Here is a 20,797-nt window from a genome sequence, read left to right as displayed (position 1 = left end):
GAACCCCCCTCCCCATTTACACGGAGCGGGAACCCCCCTCCCCATTTACACGGAGCGGGGACCCCCCCCCCGTTTCCGTGGAGCAGGAACCCCCCTCCCCATTTACACGGAGCGGGAACCCCCCATTTACGCGGAGCGGGAACCCCCCCATTTACGTGGAGCGGGAGCCCCCCTCCCCATTTACACGGAGCAGGAACCCCCCTCCCCATTTACACGGAGCGGGAACCCCCCATTTACGCGGAGCGGCGGCGCCTCAGGCCGGGCGAGGGGCTGACCCGGGGCGCGGCCTGGCCGCCCACCTGCGTCAGCGCCGGCTGTCCCTCAGGGGCGGACGCCGCCGGCCCTGACGACCTCTGTGCCGGCCCCGCCGAGGGGCAGTGGCGCCCAGGCCACCTCGGGGACCGAGCGCGGATGGAACCGGGTCCCGCCCCAGCCCGGCGCCCCCCCCCCCGCAGGGAGGAGCCGGGCTGCGGATCGCGCGGCTGAAGGAAGCGGCTGGGAGGCTGCGGGGTCTTTCCTAGAGGAAGAAAACAATCCGAACTCTCCACAGGGAGAACTCGAGGGAACGCGAGAAACGCCGGAGCGCCGCGGGAAACCGTGGCGCGGCGGTGGGTAAGTGCGGGAGAATGCGGGCGGTCCCGCAACGAACGCGCGCCGCGAGCCGTGAGCGTTGAACCCCGCGTCCTTCGTCCTTCGCTTGGCGCGAGGCTGTGGAGAGCGCGGGGGCCGCGGCGGCGGAGGGCACGCGCCCAGCTCAACGGCCGCATCTTCCAGGTGCGGGTCCTCGAGCGACCGGGGACTCTCCGAGGGCGCGCGGGCCCGGGCGGCCGCGTTCGGGCAGGGAGAGGACCCCGCGTGCAGGCGGCGCGCCTCTGCTGGGGCCGCGCGCCTCCTTCCCGCTCTCCGCGCGGGCGCTGGAGGGATCACGGCGGGGACAGCCAGTGTGCATGGGCGGAGTGTGGCGACCTGAGCTTGAGAGGAGGAGTTGCAGTGATTGCTGCCTGGCTTTCAGCGGACTGCAGAGGGAAGCCCGCCCCTGCCCCCAATCCTGAGGCCTCTGGATGTGATTGCACTTTGCAGAGTGCAGCGGGCTGTGCAGCTTTGGAAGCCCGAGACAACTCCTGACCTCTTGTGCAATCCGGACGCTAGCCTGTCCAGCAACCCTAACTGGCTTCTGCAGCTCCTGGGCAGCAGCCCCTACACACATTTGCACCATGCTATTTTGGTTACCATAACTTTGTAGTATAGTTTGAAGTCAGATAATGTGATGCCTCCGGATTTTTTAGTATTGCTTTGGATATTAAGGGTCTTTTTTTATTCCATATGAAATTTAAGATTGTTGTTTCTAATTCTGTGAAAATGACGTTGGTATCTGGATGGGAATTGCAATCAATCTGTAAATCACTTTGAGTAATATGGACATTTTAACAATATTGATTCTGCAGTTCATGAACATGGAATGTTTTTCCGTTTGTGTCATCTGTTATTTCTTTCATCAGTGTTTCCATGTAGAGACCTTTCACCTCCATGGTTAAATATATACTTAAGTATATATAAATATATACTTATATATTTATATATACCTAAGTATTTTAAATTTTTTGCAGCTATTATAAATGGTATTCAGTTCTTGATTTGAGTCTCAGTTTTGCTATTATTAGTATATAAAAATGCTACTGATTTGTGGACACTAATTTTGTAATCTAAGATGTTACTGAATTTATTTATCAAATCTAGAAGTCCTTTGGAGGAGTCTTTAGGGTTTTCTAAATATAAGATCATATCATCAGCAAAGAGGAATAGTTTGAGATCCCTTTATCCTATTTACGTGCCATTTATTTTTTTCTCTTACCTGATTCCTCAGGCTAGGCATTCCAGCACTATGTTGAATACAAGTTGTGAAAGTGGGCATCCTTGTCTTGTTCCAGTTCTCAGGTCAAATGCTTTCAACTTTTCTTCATTCAATATGATTTTGGCTGTGGGTTCTTCATATATGCCTTTATTACCTTAAGGTATGTTCCTTCTATGACTAGTTTGTTAAGGGTTTTCATATGAATGAGTGCTGTATTTTATCAGATGCTTTTTCTGCATCTATTGAAATGATTATATGGTTTTTGTTTTTAATTTTCTTTATGTGATGAATCACATTTATTGATTTGTGTATGTTGAACCATCATCGAATCCCTGGAATGAAACCCACTGGATCATGGTGAATTAGTTTTTTTGATGTGCTATTGAATTCAGTTTGCTAGTATTTTCTTAAGACTTTTTACATCTATGTTCATGAGGGGTACTGATATGTAGTTTTGTTGTTGTTGTTTATTTTCCTGGCTTTGATGTCAGGGTGATACTAGCTTTGTAGAATGAGTTAGGGAGGATTCCCTCCTCCATGTTATGGAACAGTTTCACTAGGTACCATTTCCTTATAGGTCTGGTAGAATTCAGCTATGAATCTGTCTGGTACTGGGGCTTTTTTGTTGTTGGGAGATTTTTTTTATTATTGATTCAATCTCATAACTCATTATTGATCTGTTCAGGATTTCTATTTCTTCTTGATTGATGCTTGGGCTGTTGTGTGTTTCCGGAAATTCATCCATTTTCTTTAGATTTCTAGTTTGTGTGCATAGAGGTGCTCATAGTAATCTTGGGTGATCTTTTGTATTTCTGTGGTATCACTTGTAATATCTCCTTTTTCATTTCTTATTGAGCTTATTTGAATCTTCTCTGTTATTTTCTTAGTTAATCTAGCTAGTAGTCTATCAGTTTTATTTACAAGCCAACTTTTTATTTCATTGATTCTCTGTATTTTTTTGTTTGTTTCAATTTTGTTTAGTTCTGCTCTGATCTTTGTTATTTCTTCTGCTAGATTCAGGTTTGGTTTGTTCTCATTTTTCTAGTCTTTGTGGGGTGATATCAGGTTGTTAATTTGTGATCATTCTATCTTTTTTATGTAGGCTCTTTTTGCTATGAACTTCCTTCATAGTGCTTTTTTTTTTTTTTTGTATCCCACAGATTGTGGTAGCTTGTGTTGCCATTGTCATTCAATTAAAAAAAATATTTTCATGTCCATCTTGATTTCTTCATTAACCCAATGTTCATTCAGTGGCAGATGTTTCATTTTCATATAATTGTATAGTTTTGAGAGTTTTTCTTAGCATTGATTTCTGATTTTATTCCATGGTGATCAGAGAAGATACATGGTATGATTTCAGTTTTTCAAAATTTGCTGAGTCTTGTTTTGTGATCTATCATATGGTCTGTCTTGGAAAATGCTGCATGTACTGATGAAAAAAATATATATTCTGCAGTTTGGGGGTAGAATGTTCTGTAAATATCTGTTAGGTTCACTTGTTCTAGAGTCCTAGTTAAGTCTCATAATTATTTGTTGATTTTTCTGCCTTGATGACCTGTTGAGTTCTGTCAGTGGGGTGTCAAAGTCCCCCAATTCATATTGCTGTTTATTTCTTTTCTTATGTCTAGTAGTATTTTCTTATGAATCTCAGAGCTCTAGTGTTAGGTGCATATTTATTTAGGATTTTTAAATTTATTTTTGAATTGATTCCTTTATCATTATATAATGATTATCTTTTTTTTTTTCTGTTATTGATTTAAAGTCTGTCTTATTTGATAAAGAATAGCTACTCCTGCTAATTTTTGGTTTCTTGTGAGGAATATTTTTTCTACCCATTTACTTTGAGTCTATGACACTCTTTACAATTTAAATGGATTTCTTGGGCACAGCAGATATTTGGGTTTTTTTTTTTTCTTTTGTAATCCATTCTAACGATCTATTTCTTTTAAATGGGGCATTTAGACCATTTACATTCAGTATTAGTATTGATAAATGAGATACTGTTTCAGTCATTATGTTGATTGTCACCTATTTGCTTTGTTTTCTCCCTTGTTTTACCGTTTTACAAGAGCTGTGAATTTTTACTTTAGAGTGTTTGCTGGTGACTGTGGACCATTCTTTTTGGTGTTTAGAACATTTTGAGCATTTCTTGTAGGGCAGGTCTAGTGGTGACAAATTAGTGTTTGTCTGGAAAAGATATTCTTTTTCTCCTTCACTTATGAAATTTAGTTTTTTAGGATACAAAATTCTTGACTGGTGGTTATTCTGTTTAAAATTAAAGCTGAGACTCCAATCCCTTGTGGATTGTAAGGTTTCTGCTGAGAAGTCTGCTGTTAGTCTGATGGGTTTTCCTTTGTAAGTTACCTGATGCATTTGTATTGCAGCTTACAAAATTTTCTCCTTCAGTTTGACTTGGCCAGTCTGATGACTCTGTACCTTCATTTGCAATGAATCTTCCAGGAGTTTAATGACTTTCTTGTATCCAGATGTATAAATCTCTAACAAGACCAAGGATGTTTTCCTCCATTATTTCCTCAAACAGATTTCCCATTCTTTACTTATTCTTCTCTTTCAGGGATACCTGTGATTCTTATATTTGTGCATTTTACATAATCCCATATTTCTTGGAGACTTTTGTTCACTTCTCTTGATTCTTTTTTCTTTATTTTTGACTGACTGGGTTAATTCAAACTTTCGTCTTAAAGCTCTGAAGTTACTTTTTTTGCTTGATATAATTTGTTGTCAAAACTTTCACCTATATATTTTGAAATTCCCTAAATGACACTTTTATTTCCATAAGTTCCATTTTTGAAAAACATCTATCTCTTTAGTGAATTTTTTATTTATGTCCTGAATTAGTTTTTTGATTTGTGTTGGTTTTCAACTTTCTTATCAATCCCATTGAACTTACTTGAAATCCATATTTTGAATTCCATATCTGGCTTTTCAAAAATTTCCTCTTGATTGGAATGCATTGCTGGAGAGCTAGTGTGATCCTCTGCAGGTGTTGAAACAGCCTATTTTTTTCATGTTTCCAGAGTTTGTTTGCTGATTACTTCTCATCTGGAACCTCTTCCCTTGGCTCAGAAAAGATAGCTTTTTGATTCATCTGTTCTCCTCTTCCAGAAATTCTGCTGCTCATTGGAAAGATGAAGGGGTATGCTGCCTTTTGGCTTGTGCATCACAGGTACTCACTGTGGTGTTGCCAGCAATTTCAGTTGATTGGACCTCAGACCTCTGGGAGAATATTCAGGTGCTAGTGGTGGTAGACTAGGTTAAGTAATCTCCAGGTCCTGGGGGCATGCTTGAGTCCTGGGGGGACTAGGCTGAGGCTGGGCTGGCATATTTGCCCTCAAGCCTCCCTGAGTTCAGCCACTGGCTGTGATGGCAAAGGATGGGGTGATCTCCTGGTCTGGAAGAATGCTCAGGCAGGAGAAGGGTGTATGCACTGTGAACCTCTAACAGGAGGGCTGGTTCCTCTTGACAAGATTAGCAGAGGCACGCTGCTCACACCTCCTTCTCTTGGCAGTGACAGCAGTCTCTGTCCTTTGGGAACACAAAAGCACCAAGATTTCCAACTCCCACTCTGGCCCAGCTATAGCAGATATGATAGAGGAAGCTCCAGCCACTGTGTGAAGGGTGACCAGACTGGCTATAGGCTGTGGCTGAAATTCTCTGGTGGGGGAAGTGTAGCTGTGCTAGGGGCCTCCCTCCAGAGAGGGCAGGCTCCTCCCGGAAGGGACAGACAGCTCAGGGAATGGACTACTCCCCCTCAACAGAAGTGGTAGTTTTTGCTTGGATGTAGATACTGTGTTTCCCCCAAAATAAGACAGGGTCTTATATATTTTTTTCCTCAAGAAGACACCCTAGGGCTTATTTTCAGGGGATGTGTTATTTTTTTAAAGTATGGTACAACAATCTACATTTATTCAACTGTACTGTGTTTCCCCGAAAATAAGACCTACACATAAAATAAGCCCTAGCACAGTTTCTAAGCATTTGCACAATATAAGCCCTACCCAGAAAATAAGACCTAGGGATGGGTGTGGCTACGCAGCACATCTGCACAACCCATGCATTTCATCACAGAGTGGTAAAGAAGGTGAGCAGCCCTTCTCATCTGCCCCATCATGATAGCTACTATCCCAGGGGTGACTGGAAAGGTGTAGGCAGCCCAATCAACAAGGTCGGCTCCCCCTGTCAGGCCCTAGCCATCCTGTGTGTACTGCAAGCTGAGGCTTTGTGGAGAAAGTTTCCTCAGTGAAGTGAGGAGCGGGACGCTCCATTTTGGGTATTGTGTGTCCCCAGGGGGAAGAAGGAAAGCTGTGGCTGCCATTTTACTCAGCACTGTGGGCCTCTCTCACCCCCCACAAACACCAGGGGATAGGGGAAAAGCTTCAGCAAGCAGTCTCCTACTGAGCCCAGAAAGATCATTGCTGCTCCACTGTGCAGATTGGACCCAGAGCTCACTGGATCTCTGATAAATAAGCCAGCCCTTATATATCAGCTTTGCTGGGCTATCTCTGCTTTTCCTGAGTACCTGTACCCCCAGATGAGTGCAAAAAGAAAGAGCTATTCTGTTGAGTACAAGAAAGAAATTGTGGAGGACTCCAAGGGCAAGAATCTTATGGCTTTCTGCAAAGAGAAGAAGTTGGATATCCAAATGGTCCGAAAATGGCAAGCAAAATACAATAACCTCAATCTACATGTGGATAGAGGAAATGTTAAGAAGCATAAGAGTGGTTCAGGTCAGCCTTTATTTCCCGAGCTGGAAGACATGATCGGTGAATGGATTGCTGCAGGAGAGCAAAGGCTTTGGCTGTGCGCAGGGCTGATATTCAAAGATTTGCCCTTGCAGTGGCACCACAATTAGAAATATCCCCAGAAGATTTCAAAGCATCACAACACTGGCTTCATGGCTTCCTTCAGCGATATGAACTGTTTCTAAGAAAATCGACAACACTGTTTAAGTTGGAAGATGCTGGTTATTAAGCGAGCACTTGCATTCAAGTCCTTTGTTGATGGCATTGACTTTTCTAAATACCAACTTTGCAACCTGATTGCTATGGATGAAACTGCAGTGTTTATGGGTGAAGGAGCCCAAGCAACAATTAAACAGAGGGGTGCCTCCTCAATCTACGTTCCCTCCATTGGTCACGAAAGTTCACACGTTACCTTATTTTGGCAATTCCTCCAGATGGAAAGAAAGTCACACCCCTTATCATCACTAAGGGCAAGAAAGATAAGATTGAATGTGTTTCCAACAATTATGTTCTTGAAACCGAAAAAGCCTGGTGCACACAAGCAGTTATGGGGAAGTGGCTTGATTTAATGCTGCCAACTTGTTTTGTGAGGTGGCCAAAGAGGTCTGCTAGTCTGGGATTCAGCCAGCACTCACCGTGCTAAAGCCATGAAGAACATCCTTGCAGAGAGAAGAATAGATCAAATAATGATTCCTGCAGGAATGACTGCCTATCTGCAGACCCTTGAAATTGCAATAAACAAGCCATTTAAAGACCATTTGTGCATGGAAATTAACGACTACATTGAAAATAGAATGACAAGAAATAAGCGTGGAAACTGTGAAACCTAGCCTTCAAGAGGTCGTGATTTAGGTGAAGAATTCATGGGATAAAATCACTGACAGTGTTGTTACCAATGCACTCTGAGCAGGTTACATGGATAAGAGCTGCTCATTTAATGAAAGCTCTATTGCTCGACATGAGAGATTGGGGCCAATGGTTCTAAAGGAAATAGAGTCGCAAGAAATTCAGGATGGAATTCGGGGTTTGGAGAGTTATGATGATGTTCCAGAAGAAGACAACTTAACTACCGTGTTTCCCCCAAAATAAGACAGGGTCTTATATTTCTTTTTCCTCAAGAAGACACCCTAGGGCTTATTTTCAGGGGATGTGTTATTTTTTTTAAGTATGGCACAACAATCTACATTTATTCAAATATAGTTAAGTCGTCTTCTTCTGGAACATCATCATAACTCTCCAAACCCCGAATTCCATCCTGAATTTCTTGCGACTCTATTTCCTTTAGAACCATTGACCCCAATCTCTCATATCAAGCAATAAAGCTCTCCTGGGGCAGATGAGAAGGGCTGCTCATCTTCTTTACTGCTCTGCAATGAAATGCATGGGTTGTGCCGATACGCTGCGTAGCCACGCCCATCACTAAGTCTTATTTTCGGGGTAGGGCTCATATTGCACATATGTTTAGAAATCCTGCTAGGCCTTATTTTATGTGTAGGTCTTATTTTCGGGGAAACACGGTAATAGCAGCAGTGGGCCACGTGGGCAAGTTCTAGTAGCAGTGGTATGATGACTCTCTTAGTTCCAAGCAGTGCCAGCAGGTGTTGGCAGTGGCTGTGATGCAGAGATGCCACCCACCGTTCCAAACATGAGGTTCTCAGGCTCTCCTGTTCTCTGTAGCAGCAGTGCCACAGTGCCATTCAGAGAGGGGAGAGGGACCCTGCTCTTTGCCCATGAGCCCTGAGCACAGAGGCCACACCACCAGTGGGTCATAGTCACCACTCCCAGCTCCAGTCAGGCAGCCCTTGGGCTTGCCTGTGCCAGCCTCTGCTGGCAGCAGCAGCAAAAGCAGTCGGGTCTGCAGTGGTGTGCAGTGGGGAAGCAGGGGCCCTGTTATACACGCATGATCCAGAGCAGAGAGGCAGCTCCACTGGCAGGAGGGGATTTCACTCTCTGCTGGTGAGGCAGAACACAGAGTTTGTGCTGCATCTGGGGATGGGGTCACTTTTCACAGCCCCAGCAGGGAGCTCTCAGACTCTGGAAAGTGCTGCAGGCTTTGGTTTTCTTTGTCTCCGGGACTGCCTTCTTATTGCTGTACACCACTGTACCATCCTTTCCCCAGGAGGAGTAGTCCCTGTGACCTAGAGTACTGGGGACCCTGCAGCAGCCTTAGGTCCAGCCAGCATTGCACCACTGCAGCCTCTGGGTGGACACTGGGGGATGTAAGTGGGAGGTCCCCAGGTGGTGTGTTCTCACAGTGGCACCCTGCTGCAGCTGCGGGGCTCTGGGGTGGGGCGAGTGACCCAGCAGGAGTTCCCAGTCTGGTGAAATGCTGCTGAGGGTGTTTGAGTCACTGTCCACAGTAGTGTCAGGGCTCATGTGGGTGGGGAAGCTCCCCACAGCTGACATTGCAGCAGTCTGCAGCAGGGGTGTGGGCCACTGAGGTCCTCTCACTTACCTTCCATCGCAGTACGGATCCCTCTAGGCTCCCGCCAGTGTCTGCTAAGCTGGCCTCTCACGTCCTTCTCCTTCTTTGCCTCAGGTGTTTCCTGTGAGTTCTCCACTAGACTCCAGTGTTCTCTTCTTGATAATTCCGTTTAAGGTATGATTTTGTCCTCATAATTTTCGTTCTTCTTGCTAGAGAGGGCAGGTATCCGATGTCTGCAGTCAGCCATCTTGAACCAGATCCTTGTTATTTCATTTACTGCTCACCACACACTATGGGAGATGCACTCAAGCTTCTGCTGTGGCCCCCAATTCTGCACAGAAAAGGAGACAACTGTGTAGCATCTAGACACTGCTTTAACCAGTCTAAGTGACACACAGAAAGCCTTGTGACTTTTGCCATTTGGAGGACACCAATGGCTCAGCTCTCTGGGGTGGATAGCCTTGATATAAGAGATCTTTTGACTTTACTTAATTCTCCAGACCAGATGAGGGGCTTTCTTTTTCTTCTTTTGATTAGAATCGCAAGAGGGGCTATTTTCTCAAAACATACACACATACACAAAAGACATAATCCCAGTTCTAAAAGTGGAAACTTATGGGCTGGGAGAGAGAGGAGTTAGGAAAAGGAGAGGAAGGAGAGAGAAGAAAAGGGAGTATAAGAGGAAAGGTGTTGGGATCTGTGGCAGGTAAAAGAAAGCTTGGGGTCACATCGTGAAGGACCTTGGATTCTATGGTAAAAATTTGACATTATTTTCTAGGGAAAATGGTAGAAAAGGACAAGCATTTGCTGAGTGCCTGCCATGCAGTAGGCATACCTTACATATATTATTTTACTTACCTTCATTGTTACCAAAGAGGTAGATATTATTGTGCTCACTTGAAACAAGAAGATGAGGTTCATAGAACCTAAATGACTTTCTGTGGTCATGCAGTCAATAAGTGGCAGAATCAGGATTTGAATCCAGATCTGACTGGGCTCAAAGCCTACATGCTTACCATGTCAACAGTATTATAGTATTCATAACAGTTATCATTCATTGGTATTTACCTTTGAAGGATAGGGACATATAAATTTAGGAGTCAAACACTGTGCACACTATCATAATCTTTAAAACAACTCTAATGGATTGTATTTTTATGCCCACTATACAAATAAAGAGCCTGATACTTAGAGATATTAAGGTACTTGTCAAATATCACATACTTACTGAGTGCAAGAACTAGAATCTAATCTAGGATGCCAAAATTCATGTTCTTAACCACTAAACTCAATGGTACTGTCTTCCTTTTGTTCTTCATAACTGGAGAGCATCATAAATTGTGTTGCATTCATTTTCATTTGAGATAAAACCCGATATGACCCCAAACTCTTCTACTTAGTCCATAGTTAGCTTGCTTGCTACTTAATCATTTTAAATGTATTTTACAAAGCAACTTGATATTTTAACAAGAAACAGAAATAAGGAGGACAAATGTCTGTTTTCCATCAATATTTGGATTGCTCTATGAACGAGGCCAAATTAATTAACTATTCATCATTTATTGTCTACTGCATGTTTCATGCTCTTGCTCATTTTTAAGGGTAAGTCTGCACAATCTGTGACATTTCTCTCTCTCACAAATCACTTTGGGTTTCTTTTCTTTTCCCTTTTGTTTTCCCTAGGCATTTCAGTTGATTGCATGTTTGTTAGTTCTGTCTACCTGCTTATGTTATAAACCTCTCCACAAACTTTTGGAAATAGCCCTTGTAACTATACTCCTAATTTACTGCTATATCTGCTGCAAAGTTGATTATTATCTGTGCTAATAGATATGATAGAGTTAGGGTTCTTGGTCCCATGAGTAAGTCCAGTAATTAGTGTAAAATTACTCAGCTAATCAGTGGTGGAACAGTATTTCAATTCAGTTCTGATCCTCAAAAGTATGAGACTGCAATCCTTTCCCTTAAATCCTAATTTAATTATAAGTGAAACAATTATTGCATATTTGCAATACAAAATAACAGAAAGTGATACTGTAATCTTAAAAAGGCCTTATTTTTTACATTTTTAATTATTATGGGTACATAATAGTTGTGTATATCTTTATAGAATACATGTGATGTTTTGATACAGGCAGACCATATGAATTAATGAAATCAGGATAATTGGGTATTCATCACATCAGGCACTTAACATTTCTTTGCGTTAAGAACATTTCAATTCCACTCTTTTAGTTAGTTTAAAGGCTACTCTGATTGTTGATTATAGTCACTTTGTTGTGCTAGCAAATATTTTTCATTCTATCTGTCTGACTATATATTTGCACCTATTAACAGTCCCCACTTTGTGAGACACCAAGTACACCAAAATATTTCACCTGAGAATATACCAGAAAATTGCAGTTCTTAGATGTTTAAAATGTAAATTAAACATAGGAACAGGAGATTTTTTGGTTTTCTCTTCTCTTTCAAAAATTGTCCTGATTCTAAAGAGGAAAGAAAGAATAATACTGTGGACCAAAAAATCCAAACTCTGAAATATTTGAAAGAAGTTTATTCTGAGCCAAATTTCAGGACCATGGCCCAGAGCCACTCCCAAGATGCCTTGAGCAAGTGGGCTCGCTGTGGCGGGGTTACAGTTTGGTTTTATACATTTCAGAGAGACAAGAGTTATAAGTAAAGTCATAAATGAATGCATGAGAGGCATACATTGGTTTGCCCCCCAAAAGGTGGGACATTTTTAAGCAGGGGCTTACAGGTTATAGGTAGGTTTAAAGATTCTTTGGCTAACAATTGGCTGAGAGAGTTAGGCTTTATCTAAAAGACCAGAAAGGAAATGCTTAATTTAATATAAAGTTGTGAGCACTCTGGGAGGTCCAGACAGAATGTTTCAAGGTAAGATAGGCATCTGCTAGGATGCTTGAGTTAAGATGGGGGCTTTCTATCTTCCAGGCGATGTTAATGCTATACTGGAATCAGGTTGAGTAGTAAACCACACTTTATTTGCTTAACAAAACCTGCTTAGTAGGAATTTACCATTTGTGAGTCATCTGGCCTCCTTAGGAAGGAATTTTGAGCAAAAGAAAAAGATCAGCATTCAGTCCTCATATAGGTCAGACAGTGAAGATTGTCCCCTATTAAAAAATAGATTTTTATGGATGCAAATGTGAATTTTTCTTTGAAACATGTTACAACATAACACACTTCAAATATGTTAAAACTGAAAAGTAATATAATAACAGGATAAAAATCCTAAAATTTGTATTTTAATTTATCTTAGTTAATGCTTCTTATATATAAAAAGGAAAGGAAATAATTAGTTTCCAACTCTAGTGAAATTTGACTAAGGCATGACATTCTAGTTGGTATTAAAACTATGAGATGTGTGGCTAATGAAAAACAGGACATTTTTAAATACTACAAAATGACCTGAGGTAGAGGAGGAGAAGAAGGAATAGGAGGTGGAGGAGGAAGTCAAGGACTAGGATCATTTCCAGGAGGAAGACCAATATTGCTTCTATCTTGTGGCAAATCTTAGTACCACAAATGATGAGGAATCTTAATGTTAGGGTTTATTTTTGTTAGTTGATATGAAACACATTCACCAACTTTAGCCAAGATCATTTAACATTAAACCACCATTCCTTTAGATCTAACTTGCAGTTAACAAAAATAGGATGATTAGAAGAATAAGATCTGAGAGTGGCTGACAGCAAACAGAAGAAAAGTCTAAACTAGGCAGTCCTAATAGAGCAAAACTTCGGAACTTGACTGTCATGGTTACAAGTAGCAAAGGTCAGTATAGGAAAGGGAACTGTTGTTGTGGGCAACAAGGTTCCTCTTGTGTCAGGCCTGGTATAATCTCCACGCATTTTCTGTTTCCAGTGAAGTCTGACTTCCATAGAAATGCTATTTTCCATTTCTTAAAATTGAACATCTTCAAGGCCCAGTTCATCCCCACTATAACAAGAAGACTACATTTGGCTACATCTGACTGTGTGTTCAAGAGGTCCCTGTTTCATATAAATTTAATAATTGCCAAAAGTTTCTAAATTGAAAGCACCAAACCTTGGGATCCAACTTCCAGTTAACAAGAAATTGAGCAGTCCAAGGATGGATAAATGTATAGAAAAACTGTGGTCTGTCTCTATCTATCTATCTATCTATCATCTATCTATCTACCTCTGTCTTTCTCTCTATCTCTGTCTCTCTACAGGAATAATATTCAGCCTTAAAAAAAGGAACTCCTGCTCTTGCCATTTGACTCCTGCCATTTGTTACAACATGAATGAATCAGGAGGACATTATACTAAGTGAAATAAACCAAACACAGGGGAAAAACTGCATATCTACCTTACATGTGAAATCTAAAAGAAAATTAAAGAAAAATAAAAGTGGAAGACACAATATAGAGAATAATATGTTGGTTACCATGGGCAGGGAGGGGGATGGCGTGAAAAATGGGGTGATTTAGGTCAAAGGATACAAAGAAACAGATGTGTATAATGAACAAGTTTAGAGATCTAATGCAGTGCATGAGACTGGAGATAATGAAATTGTATTCAGGGTTTTGCTAAAAGAGTAGATTTTAGGTACTGTTGCAACAGAAAGAGGGTAATTATGTATGATGATGGCTATGTTTAATTTGCTTGACCATTTTACTATGTAAGTGCATATGAAAACATGTTTTACACCTTAAATATATACAATGAAACATTTTAAAAATGAAACAAACAAAAAACAAGAAATAGAGTGGTTAAAAGAATAACATATAGAACACCATTATATGTCATCTATACTGTTCCAGAAGATAGTTTTACCTAGACAACTAGACACTTTTTGGTTAATTAACAAGATACTATTCTGAACAAAACAGGACTTTGTTTAAAAGTGCTTATGGATTAAAAAGCCTTAAGGGATATTACAATTACATGCAATTCTCAGAGCTTATTAGATCAATACCATTGATGATTTTGAATAATTGTGAAAACTGGAATATTGATTCAGTATTAAATTGCATGAAAATTAATTGACATGGAAAGGTGGAAATGTTTCAGTAAATAATGCTGGTTACCTATTAGGAAATACAAAAAGACCTCATTATGTTAATCCTTATATATGTTGGCATTAGTAATCTCTTACTATAATCTTGTCAAAATCTTATCATCTTAAGATTAATATAATTATGGAAATATTAGTGTTTAATTTTCAGTGGAATGTGCATTTTGACAATAAATTAATAATCCACTTATAATAATAAACTTTGATTACTAGACATAAAGATCAGAAAAAATTAAATGCAGAAAATTATTTTAGATATTTAATGTATGAACAAAAAATGAGTTATTACCTATTAACTGTTTTCTTTATGGCTCTTCTTTTGCTTTATCTATTAAAATAGAATATGCATCTTTGAACCTATGGGAATGGAAAAAAGAACAAAAGTCAGGAGGCATTTGAGGCATTTGAGTAAATGAATTGGTCATTTGTAACAATTGTTGAAGGTATGTATTGTGTATAAGAAAGGTAGTTTGTTCTCTATGTGTCCATTCTTTCTTCTATAAGAAATCTTTAATAAACAGAGAAAATGAAACAGGAAAATATCTTTGATGAATAAATTAATTAGTGAGGAAATATGTACATAAATAAAAGAAAAAAATTTAAAACTTAGCATATATATGTATTGTTTCCTTGCCTCCTTGTTTGTTCCAGATGACCCGGTTAAGTAAAAGTAATCTCTTAAACAGAAGATGAACTATCAATCTAACTATTTGGAAACAATACGTAGCTTCTATGTGTACTTATTTAAATAGGGCTAAGACAATTCAGTTAATTTTATTATCATAAATTGAACTGTGTAATAATTTTTAAAAATTATTTTGGACAAAGAATACAAAATATTGAATTTTCTGAGAAAGAAGAAATATTATGAATTGGCAAAGGGGGCAGGATCAAAGACAGGATGAGTGACAATAGATTGGAAACCAGTAGTCAGAGCCAAGGACACAAAGATATCTGAGAATGTACCAGGAAGTTTCAGTCCTTAGATGTTTAAAATGTACCCAACCATGCCAATATAGGATGATTATTTTTTCTCATTTAAAAAGGTTCCTATTCCTGAAGGAGAAAGAAAGAGCAGTAGATACCAGACATTGAGTATCTTCCCAGCTTTAAAGAAATAGATTTTATATTAACAGATAAGAATTTGAAATAATTTCCTTTGACACCTGTCACAGTATCACACACTTCATATTTAAGCTAAAACTGAGTGGTAATAGAATATACATAACAACAATCATTAAATTTATATTTTAATTGTAATTTATTTTAGTTATTGCTTCTTTTCCTGTATGAATGAAGAGGAAATAATTAATTAATAATCACTAATGACATTTGACTAAGGTGCAACATTCTAATTGATATTAAAGCCAGGGTGGTAAAAAGCTAGACCTACTTAAAATGCTAACGTATGACTACAAAGATGATTTCCAATCAAGGATTCAGACTACCATTGCCCAAATCCTGTTGTCAATGAGAACATCACAAATGATGAGAAACCCTGATGTTAAATTCTTTCTGTTATGCAATATGAAACTTTGATGTGATATGAAACACAAACGTGTGTTTAATCTCCCTTGGCCTCTCTCTTATAGGGATGTATATGATTGCATTTGGGACTCACTTGGATAGCCAGGATAAACCTGTCCCCTCTAGATCCTTAACGTAATCACATTTTTATAACAAAAGGAAATATTCACTCTTTTGCCATAGAAGGTCACATTTATAGGTCCCAAGGATTAGGAAATGAATACTGTAGCCCTCCCTTATCCAAGACCCCCCAATAGATGCCTGAAATCTTGGATGGCACCAAACCCTGTATACACTATGTTTTCTTGATCCGATAACCAAGGAGGCTGCCAAGTGACTAAAGGTTGGGTAGTGTATTCAGCATGGAGACACTGGACAAAGGGGTGATTCAAGTTCCAGGTAGGACGGCTCAAGATTTCATCCCACTACTCAGAACTGCACAAAACTTAAAATGTATGAATTGTTTACTTCTGAAATTTTTCATTTAATATTTTGGAGCTATAGTTCACCATGGAAACAAAATGTTGAATGAGAGGAAACTACTGTTTGGGGTCACAATTCAGCTCACTACAGGGCAGACTCTGGATGGTCAGCAGTAACATCACTGGAACAAATGTATGGCCTCAGATTACTTTAGATGAGAAAATGCAAATTTGGTTATACAAATTTCATTGTGTTTGTCAGAAAAAAATAGAAATTTCTACTATTTCATGCTCACTTTCTATGCTGGGTGAGGTGCTTTAGTTTTGTTCCATGAACCTACTAAAAACAATGAAGCATTTTCAAAAGATGTCCTACAAATAAAAATAAAGTTAGCTTAATATAGTATTAACCTTAATAATGAAATCACAATGTGTCTACTACTGTCAATTCTGGGGTTATATAGAAGCCCACCCATTCCTGACCCTTGAACCCAAATTATCTTCTGTTTTATATTTATATCAATATAAAGCCTAGAAACAGAAACAAGCTTTTTAAAATTCACTTTTTTGGATTTATATACTAAGAACTTAAAAAATTAGTTGCTCAGAATACAATCATGCATCATATAACAGCTCATTAGTCAACATCATATCACATACGATGTTGGTATGTGATATGATGGTCCCACCAGATTATAATACTGTTGGTCCTACCAGATTATAATACCGTATCTGTACTGCACCTTTTCTATGTTGATGTATATTTGGATACACACATACTTACCACTGTCTCACAGTTGCCTACAGCGTTCAGCACAGCATCATGCTGTACTGGCTTGTGGCTGAGGAGTGGTAGGCCATGCCATAGAGCCTAGGTGTGCAGTAGGCCACGTACATGTGTAAGTACAGGCTGTGATGTTCACACAATGATGAAATCACCTAAGGATGCATTTCTCAGAAAGTCCCTGTCCTTAAGCAACTCCTGACTGTAATTGTGAAAGTAGCTTTAGATGGAGTTTGGAACAAAGGTGCTGGTTCTGGGATGGGAGACTTGAGGGTCCGGAGTCTCTCATTGTAACTCACAAGGCCGGCGCTAGAGGGAGCCCTTGTGGCACAGAGGAGGGAAGTAACCTTTGGCACCAAGAGAAATCCTGGAGCTAAACCTGAGCTGAGTCTTCAATCATGTTGATAACAAAATGATGGCTGACATTTACCAAGTGCTTGCCAGGCACTGTGCCGACTGCTTAAACATCTTTTAGTTTTTGTCTGTTTTTTTCCATTTCATCAGCACAATAGCCTCCAGTGGTAGCTTTTACTAATATTTCCATTTTGCAGTAGAGGAAATTGAGCCATAGTAATAATAAGTCACTTGCCCGAGGTCACAATGGCAGTATGTGGCGGCACTGGGATTCAAACCTAGGAGCAAAGGTGGCTGTCACACATGTCCTGGTTTATTCTGCGTGCAGACGCTTCAGCCAGAGACAGCTGCACACACACGTGGCCTGGAGGCACGACAGTCAAAGCGGGGAGCCCTCATGGAGCATCCACTGCACCTGGACCTCTTCAATTTGTTTCACGTGCATTAACTCAGGCTCATGTGGCAGAGTTTATGTGGCAGAATTAATGTAAGGACTGGAAGCCTCCTTATTTCTGTGCCTCCCTGGGGTGAGGATGGAGGAGGATTAATGTCTGCCTCAGCCATACAACCCCATGGGAGTTCCTTGGGTGGGGCCCTGGTCAATGAGGGGCACTTGATCTGGGACCATCCTGATCATTCTGGCCCTCACTGGTAGAGGCAGAGAAGAGTGCTCAGGAGTGCTCTGGTTTGGTCGCTTGAGCTCATTCTTTCTCTGGCCCTGCACCTTCCCTCAGCCCCTGGCTGGCAGCTTGGGGCTGGGCAGAGGCAGCGGCTCAGCCTGGAGGGTCTCTAACACAGGATAACAAAATACCCTCTCAGGGCTGTTGCAGGGACTAAGAGGAGCAATAGCAGAAATGCCTGGCATGTGGTGGACTTGTGTTTATCTCCTGGTAATCTCCCACCATGGCACATATGAATCCTTTGGGACACCAGGCCAGCACACACCTGCCCTGGTCTTCCTGGTGAGGAGCCACACCAGTGAGAACTTCCCCTTGGCCAATTCAAATCCTTCTCACTGTTTTCAGGGCTATTTTCTCTGGTTGCTTTTCTAGCCGATAGAGTGCAGCCGGACTCCCAAACATGCGAGGGATGACCTCTAATTATTATAAGCAACTGTCTAAACCCCACATCAGTGATCTGCCTCAGCAGTATTTTATGCATTTAGGGTTGAGCCCGCCCCTCCAAAGGCAGCTGTCCCGCTGCCTCTCGGGGGTGTCTCCCTCTCCCATTTTCCATGTATCTAAGCCAGCCCTTGTCACCCCGTCTTCACACTCGGAAGTGCCCATTGTGAAGGGAAGCTCTGGGCCCCGTGGGCTCTCTGTTGCCTCAGTGGATCGGGAGGACTTTGGGCACCTGGTCTCGCTGTGCGGGCACACTGCCAGGTGCTGCTGGCACTCAGATCAGCACCCAAGGAGGAAATAGCCCCCTGAGGATTCAGCCTGAGCCCAGTGGTCTCCCTTGTCCATGATGCCCTGTTTTTTTTCTGCCTTATCCACCACTCAGTTCGGGATATTAAAGATGGCAGTGGATGGGATTGGGGTGAAGGGCACTTTTAATCCAAGCACTTGTTCAGTTGTATGGGTGTTTTTTCTCAATCCTCTTGGTTTGGAAGTGCTCCCTGGTGTCTTGCCTCAGTACCTCTTGCTACAGTGAAAAAATATTCATATTACAACTGTGTTATTTAGAGAAGCATCTGCCTTGGCTGGTCGGGTTATGTAATATGTTAATACCAGAACCTTCACATGCTCCTGCATACCCCACACAGGTCTTTGACTGTCAGTCTGTGTCCTCGGACCTGTTCCCTCCTTACTGGGACTCCTTGTCCCTCTCTTTACCATATGGCTGCCCTAGTCTGGACTCACTGTGTTCATCATCATTCACCTAACTGATAATGCTAGAGCATCAGATGATGACACAACATTCACCGTGCAGATGTGTTACATGTCCCCACATGCCTAAGGTGGGTGTCATCGACTCCCTGCCACAGAAGCACGGGCTCAGAGATTCAGGTGAGCTCCCAAGGACACAGGGCTCCTACTGCAGGTACTATAGCTGACATCAAGTGCTCCTCACCTGTGCTTCCTGCTCTCTTCTGTAGTGGTCACTGCCCGGCTGTTGGTGCCAGCCAGGACCAAGTATGATATCCCTACAGTCCCTCCTACTGCTCCACCCAGAGCACATGGGGGCCAAGCACACCTCTGCATTCACAGAAACTCCAGCAAAGCCAGGACCCGTGAAAGCACTCAGAGAAGAGGATGAGAAGGGGAGGGATTCTCAAGTTCTTCGACTCAGGATAATATGATTAAGTTTCCTGCTAGAGATTTCTGGGCTCACAAACACTATCTTCCTGCTCTAAGCACTCCCCTCTGAAGTAAGGATGGGGAATAGGGGATCAAACAAGGACACGATGAGCTCCCTAAGGCCCGAGCAACGGATGCCAGTGGTAGAACATTCCACTCTTCAAGTCATCAGTGAACTTTAGCTTCTGTGACGCTCGCTGAGTGTGGCACCCTGGGAATGTTTCTGTGAGCATGAATCACCATTGCCTGCCCCTTCTCCAGGGCTCCAGTGTGGCACTTCGGGGTTGCTAATTAGCTGCACCTGCTGCAAAGATATCAAAGGTCATTTCTGGACAGAGAAATACATGCTTGAGTTAGTTACATGGGGGCCTTGGAGCAGCCCAGTGATTTCTCCCATATGTGTGGCTGTGTATTTGTTTTACTGAGCTGTAACACATGTATGAAAATGTCCCAGAGGTCTGGAGACTCTGAAGAGATTGATCCTGCAGGAGGGGAGGGAGCAGACATTCCAGGCTCTTTGGGGCCTGGGCCTATTGCATTCTGGTGTGGTGAGCATCGGGTGGCTGAAACACAAAAGCCCAGGCCAGTTCTCAAAGAAGGACATGGACAGCTAAGAAGAGGCTTATTTTGGATCATGAACCTCAGGAGAAAGGATGCCAATCACTGGCATGGTTCACCAATTTATCCAGATAGATGAAACCCCACCTGCTTTCAGAGAAGGGGCTCGTCCTCAACTCATTGAACGTTAGATGTAGAGAGGCCCTTGGAGGTGGTCCAGCCCCAACTCCTCCTTTTGCAGACGAGGGGAGTTCCCAGGCACCAGAACCCAGGGCTCTTGGCTTGCAATCCACTGCTGTTTCCACTGCAGGTGGCTTACGACCAGGCCCTCAGACAGAGGGCACCGCACAAGGCCCCCTGTACCAGTAGAGGGGAGAGGCGAGACCTCACTTGCCAGCAGGAAAGCCTCCCACGGGAGAGGAGCCATTCTGTCCTCCTCACGTGGGTCGGAAGCTCTGGGAGTGAGATACACAGGGCTTATGGGGTGCAGGGTGATGCCACCATCTGACCTGGCCAGCACAGCAGCCTAGCTGAGATGGCATTGTGAGTGTCCCACTCTCTTATCCCTGTGCAATGAAGGGTGGCTCCCTTCCCTTCATGAGCTAGTCCCAGGCATCACACAGACTGTGACTGGAGGCAGGTGTCCTAGTTGCTGGTCTCATTATTTTTGAAACTTTACCAAAATCAGTTGTAAAGTCTGGCTCTTCATATCCATGATTTGATTCCACTTTAGCAGAGACTGCTCTAATTA

General features: G+C 42.1%; 1 protein-coding gene across 1 annotated transcript in view; it reads right to left on the bottom strand.

Moving 5' to 3' along the window:
* LOC105863941 (rho GTPase-activating protein 20-like) overlaps window positions 1–9,904 on the bottom strand; it is a 65,541-nt gene extending 55,637 nt beyond the window's left edge. Inside the window, exons 1-5 of the mRNA XM_076001423.1 lie at window positions 9,899–9,904; window positions 8,869–9,030; window positions 8,392–8,470; window positions 597–914; window positions 300–517 (exon numbers count right to left, since the gene is read on the bottom strand). Of these exons, the coding sequence (XP_075857538.1) occupies window positions 300–517; window positions 597–914; window positions 8,392–8,470; window positions 8,869–9,030; window positions 9,899–9,904 (783 nt within the window). The remainder of the gene's footprint in view (window positions 1–299; window positions 518–596; window positions 915–8,391; window positions 8,471–8,868; window positions 9,031–9,898) is intronic.
* Between the last annotated feature and the right edge of the window lie 10,893 nt (window positions 9,905–20,797).

This window comes from Microcebus murinus, chromosome 4 (genome assembly GCF_040939455.1).
Source record: "Microcebus murinus isolate Inina chromosome 4, M.murinus_Inina_mat1.0, whole genome shotgun sequence".
NCBI lineage: Eukaryota > Metazoa > Chordata > Mammalia > Primates > Cheirogaleidae > Microcebus > Microcebus murinus.
This window is presented reverse-complemented; position numbering and strand designations above follow the sequence as displayed.